This window comes from Triturus cristatus, chromosome 8 (assembly GCF_964204655.1).
Source record: "Triturus cristatus chromosome 8, aTriCri1.1, whole genome shotgun sequence".
NCBI classification, from domain to species: Eukaryota; Metazoa; Chordata; class Amphibia; order Caudata; family Salamandridae; genus Triturus; species Triturus cristatus.
In genome coordinates, this window is record NC_140591.1 from 1,542,272,288 (window position 1) to 1,542,285,897 (window position 13,610).

A 13,610-nucleotide genomic window follows, 5' to 3' on the forward strand; every position below is an offset into this window, starting at 1 on the left:
GAATCTTTTAGCAAACGTATAAAACCTGCCGTTGTTGTAGTCTCGGTCATCCTTCACATTTTCTTATCCCTAATCATATTCTGATACTTTGTGATTTGATCTTTCAAAATCTCAATTCTTGGCACGCTTCTACGCTATTAGATGCATTTTAAAAGTTTGGAACAGGACATGCTTCTTATGTACACACGGTGCTTGGGGCATATGCAATCTTGTAAAAACTAACTTTTTTACTTTAGCGATATCTCTCACGCTTTGCATTATATTAGAAAATGGCATTTGACAAACTATCGGGGCACAAATATCGGTTTCTGCTGGGCCAACAGTAATGGTGGCTTTAATCTCTTTCAGGGGGCATTGTATGCCTTCTTTAGCACATAATTGCGCGGTAAGGGGCCATGTAAACTTAAGGCCTGACAAATTAACACGTGCAACATAAGGATTGATTTTTTATGGATACAAAATGAAAGGTGAGCATAGGGCGTTAAATACACGATATCTTCTCTCGTTTGAAGAGATTCTATGATCATGCCGCTTAGAGGTACAATAATAATGTTCCCCTGTTTTGCCTGCAGTGTGAGGGGAGATCTAAAAAGAGTATGCAAAGTGAATTGATGACTAAGCCAGATTTAATATAAAATGAAATCATAGTGAGAACATGCGAGGTAAGGACTATCTTGGTGGTCGGTAAATACTTCACGGATTGTGTTTGATCACTACAGATTGGGATAGTATTTAAGGCCCTTTTTCTCATGTCATTTTCAGTATACAGTATCTGAACTAGCCAATTTGTGAAGAAACGGATGCCTACTTTGTCTTGTGAGCTTGGAATACCTCAGCTTGGAATGTTGGTAAGCCCTTGTAAGTTAGGAAATCTCACTTTGGAGTATGGTGCAACTATGGTGAAGCAATACATGGTGGTTTGGCTTGTTCTTTTTCAATATGCGGCGTATTATTAGGACTATATTGTCCGAGACAAATACTCAAGTGGAGACAGCATAATAACATATGGGGGGCAGGAATGAACCCATACCCTAAGACAGAATACAGTACTAGAATTTTCATGATCTAAAGGATGAATTCAAGATATTATATTTGAGAACACTGCTGTGTATACACACACATATGTACACACATATCTATGAATAAAATGTTTGTATAAATGGGTGTTAAGATACATGGTCTATTGAAACAATGTATTATATGAATTTGTTGTCTGTGCTCTTGGATAGGTTTACTTTTGTACAATGTTTGTGTGTAATCAAATGTTTTTATTGTGTGTATGTGTCTGTCCTTCTAGTCTAAAATGTGGATACGAACAATTGCCTAAGAATTAAATTAGTTTGTTTACTATGTAAAAAAACAGTAACTTGTCTTTTAATATGTATTTGTATATGTCAATTGTGGTTTGTCTGGTTAAAGTTCTAAAGTTTTGTCTGGTGTATGTTTTTTGACAGCCCTGAATAAGTCTCACGTATAAGACAAGTGTCTATAAAGGATGTAAGAGCTTGAGCATCCTAGAACTCTATGAGGTCGGAATTTTATACTCCAGCGTACTGTGCTCCTCTAGCTGATTAGTTGCATACAAGGTTTCAGACCGCGTCACAATACGGAATCTGCATTACTGGAAGAGGCTATTAAACTGTTGCTAGATCAGAGGAAAAACGCTGCATTGATCTTACTTGCTCTCTCAGCGGCATTTGATACAGTCTCCTACCACATACTTCTCCACTTTTTTAGGCCGATTGGAGTAGGGGGCCAGGCTCTCAAAAGGATCATTGCATTTTTAGAGTATTGAGGGCAGGAAGTGTGGATGGCTCTTTATGCCTATTGTACTGGTACTTATTTAGCACTTACTACCCCTGACGAGGTGTCAAAGCGCCTTTCGGCGAGTAGCACGCTACTCAGGAACCCAAAAGGATTAGTGGTGGATTAGGATAGGGAAATATGAGTATAGTATTAGTATAGGGAGGTATGGGTTAATTTGAATGAAGGACATGCAACTCTGTTAGTTCCATTGAATAGATAAATGGAAGGAATTGAGTAGGACAGAAAGCCAAAGTGTTATTTGGGAGAGCATAGTAGTAAGTTAAGGTCTGTGATAAGTAAATGAGATATGGATGAGGGAAGAGCCTGTAGAAAGGAATTAGGGAGAAAGAATTAGAGTAGACAAATAATGTTTGGGATGAGTCAAAGGAGAAATAAAATGAGGAAGAATTTAGTAGGATTGTTTGGGAGAGCATAGTAAACTGATGTTTGGGGTGAGCCAGGAAGGAGGAGTCTAAAAAGGGTTATTTTGAAGCTCATAGTAGTAGAAAGGGTTTAGGATGAGAGAGAGAGTAAAGATATAGGATAAATTGATAGAGGAATAGGGTGATGGTAAATAAGTAAGGTAGAGGTTTGTTTTTCTTATTTAAGAATGTTTTTTGTCTGAATGAGTGAAGTTTGGATGTGTCTGTGTCTGCCTAACTAGAACACATGCGAGTTTGTATGAGGTATCTATCCTGAGGGATGCTTCCTGGCTTTTTGTGAATGTAGGCGCTTATCATTTGTACTATATTATTACTTTTCCGGTTTTTTTCCAGTGTATGCCCTACATTGTTTTGTATAATTGCCTAAAGTTATGCTATATTTATATAGAAAAATAAATAAATCAATTTAAAAAAAAGCATTTTGTAAGAAAAGTTTTTTTTGTTATAGTAATCATTGTAAGGGATTGTTTTTCCAAGTGGTGTGGTGGGCTACTTTGCGACATTTTGTGCCCTTTAACGTATGATCTTGTTATTAGAATTGTAATTATTCACCAGGCAGGAATTTCTTTTGTTCATTTTTCTGTGTAGGGTGATGGTAGGACAGAGTAAAGCTTTTGAGAGAGTATTTTATTTTTATTGAGCACTAGGACTAAAATAAACAGATAAATGACTACATAGTAAGGGAATATATGTGGAAGGAATATAATGTATTGAGATTTACTGGTTTTATTATTGTGGGAGTAGTGAGTAGATATTGTTGTGGTTTTCTGTGAAAGATTTGTATGAGCAGTACTGCTGGTGAGTGGTATTTGAATAGTACAGGGTGGTGGTGTGTTTTGGAGAAGAGTATGTGTGTAAGAGGGGATGGGCAACAATTATAAATGTTTGTGTTAGATTTGATCACTGGAATAGGTAATGCAAGAAGCAGTGGAGTGGCATGTAAGGATTTTATGGTTGTGTTTAATTGGTAAAAAAAGGAAGCGGGTGTTGGTGGATGGTGTAATGGAGGCGGAGTATAGGTTGTGTCATGATAAAAGGGGGTCTGTTAGTAGCAAGTAGAGGATAGAGCTGGTGCATTGACAATCTAAAGCAATGGAACCATCCACCACTGCAGACGTTAAAGAGGCCATAAAAGGATAATCAGAAAGATCAGCCAATGAAATTGTCCCAGAGTATACGTAGTCTGCTGAAGTTACACTCACCTCTTATGATCTTTTCTTCTAAACAAAGATTCACCCTGTGGATTCCACCTAGCTTTCTGAAGAACGTGTCAGATGAATCAACATCACAAATGCCAATAAAGAGGATTACACTCTACGACAAATGTGTAAAGGTACCTTTTTCCGTCAGGCCAACCGCTCAATACCAGGCTGACCGAATCTGTGCAATTCAACCAACCTTTACTTTCTGGCCTTACTACATTTAAAAAAAAAAAGTGTTGCTACATTTCAATTATTTCCCCATGGATTTCCTTTAGTTCTCACACTTGTATAGAAGGGGACGATCCCATCAAAGTTAACTTAACATAGCTATACTGGATTTTATTTGGTTTTCTCCATTGTTCTTTTAGTAATATTTCAAAGCTATAGTTTCAAGATTTCACTGCTTCGTCTCGTTACAAACATGTCATGGTCTTGTGTGTATTGATCTTAAGTACTTACACAATACAGCATTGCACGAAGAGGAAGTTCTGAGTATGTCCCGTGCGACTATACACACACACAAGACAAGGATACCTTAAGAGTTCTCGGATTTGGGCCTTTTCAGTTAGTAAGTTGTGAAGCTCAGCTAAAGCACAGATAAAGGTTCCTCTCATTCCTATCCTACCAAAGAGGTTTCGTACATGAATCCTGTGAAATTATGTCCACTTCACTGCCCACATCTATAGGCCCCCGTACAACAGTGTGCATAACCTAAGTTTCACCTATAATGCAAACGTAATATTGAAACGCTAACTGAATATTTTAGCAAAATGTGCACCGTCTCATCTGTGCATCATTATTAACATTGTCTTTCCACTTTTTCTGAGTCATACAGATACCGTGGCCCGCATTGTTGTAATGTCTCAATACAAAGTTAACAGCATTACCCCCAGCCTTCCATCAAGAAACCATTTAAATAGCCAGATCTCAGCTCAGTACAGACCAAGTCGATCTAAAAAGACTGTCAGACCTTCTCTGGTGCCTCTGCAGTGGCTCCTTACAAGCAAAACCGGGATTTCAAGCCTTCTGCTTAGCATTGAAAGCATTTCACATACAAGATCAGAGACATCTCCAAATGTTTCCACCTCTGTCAACTATCCATATCCCTCTGCCCATCTACCCAAAACGGCCCTTACAACCAGGGCAGTATAAACAGTAAAGTTGAATATCCGCCAATTTGATCGGTTAGTAGCTATAAAATTCCTATCCCCATTACCTTCCTTTCTTACCAGATGAGCTATTTTGCCTTGCAAGGAGATGAGATGCAAAGTAAATGATGCCTGAACCTCAAAGCTGAATCCTTTCCTCTCGTCTTACCACAACCTCAGATCCTGCTTTTAAGAAAGTGTTTTTACATACTTTCCTAAACATCAAAATGTCTTGTAAAAAACAGACCTAAAAAGTCAATTTGTCCGTCAGTATCTTGCCTTTGAGAAAGAAGGAAAGAAAGAAAAATGCAAGAAAGATGGGAAGAAAGGCAGGCAACAAATTAAAGGAGGGAAGGAAGGCAAAAATAGATGGGCAAAAAAGAAATGTAGAAAAGGGAAGAAAGAAGGAATGTAGGACAGTAAAAAGGATGCAAAAAAAGAATTATGAAAGTAGGAAAGAAAAAATAAAAGGAGGAAATAAGAAAATTACAGAAGGCAAATTGAAACATAATAAGAAATGAAGAAAGCTAAGAAGGCAGCATGAAAAGAAAGTAAGAAATGAAGAAGAGAATGATAGAAAGAAAAAAAGGAACGAAATAAGGAAATAGCAAAAGAAGCAAATAAGGGATAAAGAAAGAAAGGCAAAAAGAACTAGAAAGAATGGAAGAAAAGAGGGCAAAACGAATGAGGAAAGAAGGAAACAAAATGAAAGGCTGTACAAAAAGAAAGAAGGAAAGAAAAAAGATGGCAAAAAGGAAATAAAGAGGTTAAGAAAAAGAAGGAAAGAAAAGAAAGATAGAAAGAAGCAAAGAAATAAGAAATTAGGGTTCACAGTATTGGATAATAAAAACACAAAATTTCACCACACCTATGTTTAAATAAAAGTATTACTGGTGTGCTGCAAATTGAGCACAATAAAATGTGTTTTTCTTCATGGGCAAAGTTTATTAAAGAACTATTGGTAATACCGAGTTCAAGAACACAATATGGTATGCTGTGTAATAGCAGTAGTCAGATAAACAAAGTCCATTGGAAAAGGAATTTACAACAGTATTGGCAGGAGACAAGAACTGATAAAGATGGAACGCGATGGGTGCTCTTTTCCAGTGTGTCATGCCATCACATCAGGCAACACTAAAGAAATCACACAGCAAAAGCAAAACCACTGGCACTGAAGGGAGCTACCTTTTGTGTGGATGCGCTACTGGTGAAAGAGCAAAATGCAGTCGCTCAAAGTGAAGTTAATCAGTGACTTTAGTAAGCCGACCCATTGCCAAATGCTGCATACTGTGGTGGGTGGAAGCAAAATGCGAATGACACAACAGAACAACGGATGAAGAGGTGGCTTAAAGCCATTTTTTTTTTTTATTAAGATCAAAAGGTCTTGTCTAATGCCAGACCTAAAAAAGGACAGATGATATGAACTTAGACGAGTGCCACTTATAAAGTCAGTTTCTCAGTCTTTGGTGTGAAAGGAGCGGTTTGTGGTTCTTGAAGCGTCGTACCTACTGTCCTCCAAAGAGGATCTTGCATACAAATTCTTTTCAACAGGATCACCTATGCCACCTAGGCTAATAATCAAGGCTCGTCCTTAAACCCTACTCTGTTTAACATCTATACGCCTCTTCTATGCCCCCCTGGTGGAGTCATTCTGTGTCAAAATCAAGTCATATGTGGACGACACACAACTGGTCCTCTCCTTTGAGAGCAGGTCCTCGGCCAGCAAAGATTCTATGGATTCTTGGATTGAGTCTGTGCTCTACTGGATGAGAGTCCGCAATCTCCAGTGCAACTCGGAGAAGACTGAGATGATTCTTCTATTTGGATCCTACTCTGCCTCGCGGTGTGAGACCTGTTGGTCTTCACCACTGCCTCCGACCCGCTCCCGGCAATGGTGGGGAGGAGTTTGCGAGATCAATTGGACCACCAGCTGTACCTGAGGCAGTAGGTGTTGCATGGAGCAGGCTCTTGTTTCAAGCTCTTCCCTGAAGCCATTTCCCTTCCTCTTGCACTCCAGGCTAGGAAAGTTGTGGTCCACGCTCTTACCTCATGCATGGGCTACACGAAGTGCCTGTATCTGGGCCTGCCCGGAGTCTTAAACAGGCGTTTCTAGTTAGTGCGGAATGCGGCAGTACGCCTATTGTTGAAGATCCCCTGCCGAACTTCCTCTCACATCATTTATCGACCTTACACTGACTACCAATCAGCAAAAGGATATTATTCAAAGCACTAGTATTGGTTCATTGACCTTATTACTAATCTAACTCCAATATTTGTCCAACATGGTCAACTATTACCAGGCTTCAAAAGCTCATCGATGAGCAGATGCTCTGTTGGCAGCTGTTTCTAAAACCCAACATAAAAGGCGAGGTGGCTCTTCCTTTACTTTTTTGGTCATCAAGATATGGGACAAGGTGCCACTCAATCCGCAATTCAAACAAGCACTGGCATGGTAAAGCCAATAGGTCTCGCCTATGTGAGATCTACTGGCTTGAGTGGTGCAGCGTAGCATTGTGTGGAGTGGAATTGTGTGGATAGAGTGGAAGTGGGTGGCGTGGAGCAGAACTGTGGCGTGGAATTGTGTGGAGTGGAATTGTGAGGCATGGCATGGAAATGTGGTGCGTGCAGTGTAGTGGAATTGTGTGCTGTTTAGTGGAATGGAGTAGAGTGGAATTATGTGCGGTGAAATTGTCTGGAGCGGTGTGCAGCTGTGTGGGGTGGAGTGGCATAGAATTACGTGGGGGTGGCATGAAGTGGAATTGCATGGAATTGTTCGGCTTGAAGTGGAATTGTGTGGCATGGTATGGAAATGTGTGCGTGGAGTGGAATTGAGTGGAGTGAAAAAGTATCGAGTTAAGTGGAATGGAGTGAGATGGAAAGTGCCTGACTTGCCACAGAACTGTCCTATAGCACTTCAAAGCCTGTGCTATATAAACGCAATTATAATCCAATATGTTACCAATTATTACGATGACGTCCAATCTAGGTAAACATCTGATGCCTTTGATGCAATGCAGGAGCTTGTTAGTATGTACAAGGCTTCTGCGAGAAACGGTTTGCAAATAAATGTGCTTTAGACTTGGAAGTATTGTGGGTGAGGCAGCAACGTCTATCGTACCAGGTGTGGATAAAGGAGATGGGCAGCGTCGCGGAGCTACAAACGTTTAAAGCCCTTTCCATGCAGGAGTAGCAGACATGCTCAGTACTCAACCATGATAGAGTAGGACAGAGCGCAACGATCACCTTGTAGTGAGAAGAGGCGAGCAGAACAGACTGTCGGAGGTGCGAACCAAATATATCCAGAGTTGAAAATTGGGAGCTCTAGGACACTGTCGCCGACATTGGGATGGGAGGGGAAAGAAGCAACCAAGAGGAAAGGTGTGGGGGGGAATGAAAAGCAACCAAGAGGAAAGGTGGGGGGGGGGGGGGGAAGCAACCAAAAGAAAGGGGGGGGGGGGGAAGCAACCTGGAGAACTGTTGGGTGAGGGGGGGGGGGAAGCAACCCAGAGAACGGGGAGGGGGGGGGGAATAGCAACCCAGAGAACGGGAGGGGGGGGGGATAGCAACCCAGAGAACGGGGAGGGGGGGGGGGATAGCAACCCAGAGAACGGGGAGGGGGGGGGATAGCAACCCAGAGAACGGGGAGGGGGGGGGGATAGCAACCCAGAGAACGGGGAGGGGGGGGGGGGGATAGCAACCCAGAGAACGGGGAGGGGGGGGGGATAGCAACCCAGAGAACGGGGAGGGGGGGGGGGGATAGCAACCCAGAGAACGGGGAGGGGGGGGGGGGATAGCAACCCAGAGAACGGGGAGGGGGGGGGGGGATAGCAACCCAGAGAACGGGGAGGGGGGGGGGGGGATAGCAACCCAGAGAACGGGGAGGGGGGGGGGGATAGCAACCCAGAGAACGGGGAGGATAGCAACCCAGAGAACGGGGAGAGGGGGGGGGGGATAGCAACCCAGAGAACGGGGAGAGGGGGGGGGGGATAGCAACCCAGAGAACGGGGAGAGGGGGGGGGGGATAGCAACCCAGAGAACGGGGAGAGGGGGGGGGGGGATAGCAACCCAGAGAACGGGGAGAGGGGGGGGGGATAGCAACCCAGAGAACGGGGAGAGGGGGGGGGGATAGCAACCCAGAGAACGGGGAGAGGGGGGGGGGATAGCAACCCAGAGAACGGGGAGAGGGGGGGGGGGGAATAGCAACCCAGAGAACGGGGAGAGGGGGGGGGATAGCAACCCAGAGAACGGGGAGAGGGGGGGGGGGAATAGCAACCCAGAGAACGGGGAGAGGGGGGGGGGGGAATAGCAACCCAGAGAACGGGGAGAGGGGGGGGGGGGATAGCAACCCAGAGAACGGGGAGAGGGGGGGGGGATAGCAACCCAGAGAACGGGGAGAGGGGGGGGGGGGATAGCAACCCAGAGAACGGGGAGAGGGGGGGGGGAATAGCAACCCAGAGAACGGGGAGAGGGGGGGGGGAATAGCAACCCAGAGAACGGGGAGAGGGGGGGGGGATAGCAACCCAGAGAACGGGGAGAGGGGGGGGGGGGATAGCAACCCAGAGAACGGGTAGGGGGGGGATAGCAACCCAGAGAACGGGTAGGGGGGGGGATAGCAACCCAGAGAACGGGTAGGGGGGGGGATAGCAACCCAGAGAACGGGTAGGGGGGGGGATAGCAACCCAGAGAACGGGGTTGGCGTGGGGAGCAACCCAGAGATCGGGCGGGAAAGGAATCAACCCAGAGAACGGGTAGGAGAGCAACCCAGAGAGCGGGTGGGGAGGGGGGCAACCTGGAGAACAAGTGGGAGAAAAAAGAAACAAGCAGGTCTTTTCGCTGACCTTCTGCATGTTGCTCCTTGTTTCACCAACCCATTTACTATGCTTTCTCTTACACACACACCTACGCAGACACTCGTAGACACACAACCAGGCAGACGCTCTCCTCATCTGCAGACAGTATTTTCACTCACTTCCACAAAAAATGATGAATCCAATTTACGCACACATGACTATCGCTCTGCAGAGAGGCCAACGATTGGATGAGCATGTAGTGTGAACACTGAGATGCAAGATGAGACCCTCTCCATCTTCAGAGCCCTCCGTCGAACACACCCCCCTACAACCTGAACTCCCCAGACACCTTGAGGTGACTCGTTTCACAGCTGGCATCTAATCAAGAGCCCTGTGTTAAATGAAGATAAAAAGCTATAAAACACATCCGGAAACAAGAAATATTCTTAGGGTATCACGATGAAGCAAAACAGGTGAATTACAAATGAGGACCGCTTCGCTGACATGGATTACCTAATGGATGACGTCGATTAGTGTTTTGGCTTGCAAAGTTAAGGTGGCGAATATAGAGCATTTTGTGTTCCCGTATCAGGTCCGACCAGGCAGGGTCAATGCCTCGTAAACCCTGCTGGAACCTACCCTTACAATAACAAAACGCAGTCATTCGCGTCCACGCGTGCAGTGAATACTAAACCCACCGTGCTGCCGCAGTTCCAGAAGGGCCAAACATACCAGAGCGTGAAATCGCCCCCGGACACCAGTGCTGCCCGTGAAAAGGTGAGGAGTCCAGAGGGCTGCGAGAAGGGCCCGGCTGCCGGGGAGAGAGAGAGCTGGTGTCTGTGTGTAAACCCCCGCCCTCCGGGCCTTATCAAGACAGGGCAGCCCGGATAGGCCGAAGATTCCCCGGGAATAAGCAGTTCTGGGTCTCAAAGGTCATGAACAGGGAACTAGAGAGCCGGTCCCCGTGAACTTTGGAAAGGTAGTCAGCTGGTCCGGCCCCGCCACTTTCACATCTTATTACCTCGTGTATCCCCTCCCCTTCAGCCACGCAGCGCCTTCCAGCTGTGACAGTCACCTTGGTGGACGCATTCCGGGGGGGTGGGGGGGGGGGGGGTGATTGACAGCTGCATCGCCACTCGACTCCCTGGACGAGTATCTGATCCAGTCCAGTTTCTACCGATGAATTCTGGGACTTGTAGTGCAGAACATAAAATTGTAGAACGCGCCACACTACCTGAACTGTTTACACATGCAATCCAAATGCAGGTCACAGCATATGCTATTGTCTATATTGAAAAACTTAAATAAAAAACATGAACATTGAGTACCAGAATTCAGCTAGAACCTGGGATTTTAATTAGCTAAAAAATACCAATAGCTGCCAACAGGGCCCCATGCCACGGGCCACCACTGCCTTTTATATCGACTTCGCTCGGAATGCTGGGAGATTTAAGCCCATAGTTCCAGCAGATTTCGAGACAGATTGCTTTTATATTTTTGCATATTTATATAGCGCGAACTCGACCCGAAGGTATTGGAGCGCTTTACATAGCACCGTATTTACATTACACATTCAGGCACGGGGAGAATATGTGATTTGCCCAGAATCACAGGATGTGGACGTGACCTCGAGGCTCGAACCCTGGTTTCCTGCATCAGAGGCGACAGCGGAGCCGACGGACCACATCCTCTCCCGTTGCTTTTGACTAAAACTTCTGTACAGGCCAAGGGTGGCGGAATGACATGACGTCAAGTCGCAGTTAAGGACTGCTGCCGCAAATACTAAGGGGCTTATTCACAAGATGTGTGGCTAGTTAGGTTAGGCATATTTTTGTCCATAGAATTCTGGGACTTGTAGTCTTATTTATTCAGTATAAAATCAGGACTACAATCCCAGAAATCTAATAAAAACACAGAACTGGACTGTAAGGAAATGCCTCTTTTTACAATATCACCCCCAAAGTTTTGGACTGATGCTGCTGGTTTTTCAACTCCGAGAGCGCACTGAGGCCTGCTAACCAGACATCCTTGCCAGCGTCCCAACTCTCTACAAAGTATAGGTTGAATTGGCTACCCCCAATTGGCATAAGTTAACTTACTTATAAGTCCCTAGTAATTTGTACCAAGGGTACCCAGGGCATGTAAGGCAGAGTGTCCACCCAGGGCTGTAGCACGGATTGTGCCACCTCGACTGTGACAAAGCACTACATTGTCCTCAGTCTGTCACTGCAGACTGGAAGAGTAGTATTAAACCTGTTAGTTCGACTTCGCCTTTAAAACGCACAACAAAACGCAAATCTCCCTTAAAGACATCATCTATACGTCATACTTAAGGAAGGCCTATAAGGTAGGATGCTTCATATCATTAAGTAGGACATATATCTTACATTGTCCTAGCAGCAAAAACCCCAAGTTATTGTTTTTACTGTGGAAAGGCTGGTAGCTCCATTAGCAAGTACAGAGTTGCAGGTTGGCATCTCAGCCCTGCTAAGTTCTGAATGGGACTCCTCAAGTTGGTACTTTAAGGTATCAAATTAATCATGGCATCAAAAACTACCCAAGTCGGATATATTGTCACTTTTAAGGAAAGGCAACGTTGCCCCGTTAATCTGGTGGCCATTCACAGATGCAGGCCACCAGGCAGCCTTCTGCCTTCCTGGGCAGGAGTGTGAATGACTCCGACTTGCAGGAAGCCACAGAGGGGGTTGGCCCAAAAGGTGAGATTCAAAGGAGAAGCCGCCTTTGATCTCCAAATGGCAACTATGCTCAAGAGGGGCTGCTCTTTGGTCAGGTAGACAGGCTGGCAATAGGATAAGAGAGGAGAAACCAGTGGCCAAATGAGTTTTTCCGTGGGCGTGTAGTCCACAGGTAGCTACCCCTCTAGGGTGGGCTACCAAGCTTCCCACACCAAGCGAATAGTCCATCCATCTTTGGAGTGGGCAGAATAGTGCACTCTGGGATAGCTAAGATGCCGATCATAGCTGGAAGTTGTCATAATGCGGGAGGGAACCTGGTAGCCGATTGGCTAACGACCATTTCATCCCAGAGAGCACTTTTTGGGCATAAATATGGCACCCCTGTCAGTCAGCACCTCAGATCACATCTGGACTTGAGAGAGGATTGAAGGAGGACTGCCCTGCTGGGCCCTATACCTGGCAAGAAGGCTACATCAACTGCTGGACTGCACTTGCTGCTCCTTGGGCTAGCAAAGAGAGGACTGTGCCTCGTTGTAGAGATTACATTTAGTCTCCATTTTAGCTTTCCTTTTTAATTTAGCATCTTTTGCTAATGGTGGTTTGCACATGTTTTCCCCTAACACAAGAGCGTGCCACGCACACCTTTATTCCTGGTAGACTTTGTCGCCCTGTAGTCTGCATAATATGTTCCAGGGTCACACATATTAGAACGCCTTGCCCTTGTTTTATGTTTGTGCTTGTAGGAGACAACTCTTTCTCTCCAGACTAAATAAAGACGTTCTGTGCATCTGGCTGGTGTTTTATTATTTAACCAGAGTCCATGCTGAAGTCGCTGAGAGGTACTTCACACTAGAGGAAGCTGGTGTCAGCTGTGACTAAGATGGAGCTCTGCAGACATGACCTTCATCCTGAGAAGGAAGATAGCCGCTGAAGCAGAAGTATGCAGGCCTGCACACTTAGACAGGGTGCCTTTGTTAATGCACTGAGGTCGGCTTCCCGAGACAGTATACAAAGGTATGGGGTTAGATCACTCCAACAAGTTTGGCAGAATGGTTCTCCCAAAATCCTCTCGCTACTGTAGAGGAATTGGTGATAGATAGGACTAACATTAGGAACAATTAACGTGGTTGAATTGTTTCCGTTATTCACCATTATAATAATGCTTATAACAATTATGTGTTTTTATATGCTTAATAGTCGCAGCTCATGTTTTATTTACTAGGATTAGATCTTTTCAATAAACATTTGAAAATGCATTCTCGTATCTTTTCTTTGTGACACTTTGGAAATGCAAAAGTAACCACTGAAAGGATTAGATCTGTTTAAAAGAATTCCTTGGGAATCAGAGTGGTCATGTTTGAGGTTACCGACAACATCTATAACTCTGTACGTTTGGGAGATTATTATAATTGTGTTCGAGCAAGACCTCTGACCTCCTGGTCAGCGGCCTGCTCTCTCCCCCTGCAGCTCCGCTGTGGGACCGCTGCTGCTGTTGTGCCGCTTCCCTGTGTAGGCAGGGTTCAAG

General features: G+C 45.0%; 1 protein-coding gene across 3 annotated transcripts in view; it reads right to left on the minus strand.

Annotated features, from left to right (window-relative positions):
• LOC146806087 (folate receptor gamma-like) overlaps positions 1-10,355 on the minus strand; it is a 134,608-nt gene extending 124,253 nt beyond the window's left edge. Inside the window, exon 1 of one of the 3 annotated variants that reach the window (XM_085623411.1) lies at positions 10,122-10,355. Coding sequence is in view for 1 of the 3 variants with exons in the window: in XM_085623410.1 (XP_085479536.1) it covers positions 10,088-10,119 (32 nt within the window). In the remaining 2 variants the exon portion in view is untranslated. Of the gene's footprint in view, positions 1-9,902 lie in introns of all 3 variants that reach the window. The other 2 variants (XM_085623410.1, XM_085623412.1) reach the window with 2 other exon arrangements.
• Positions 10,356-13,610: the final 3,255 nt, after the last annotated feature.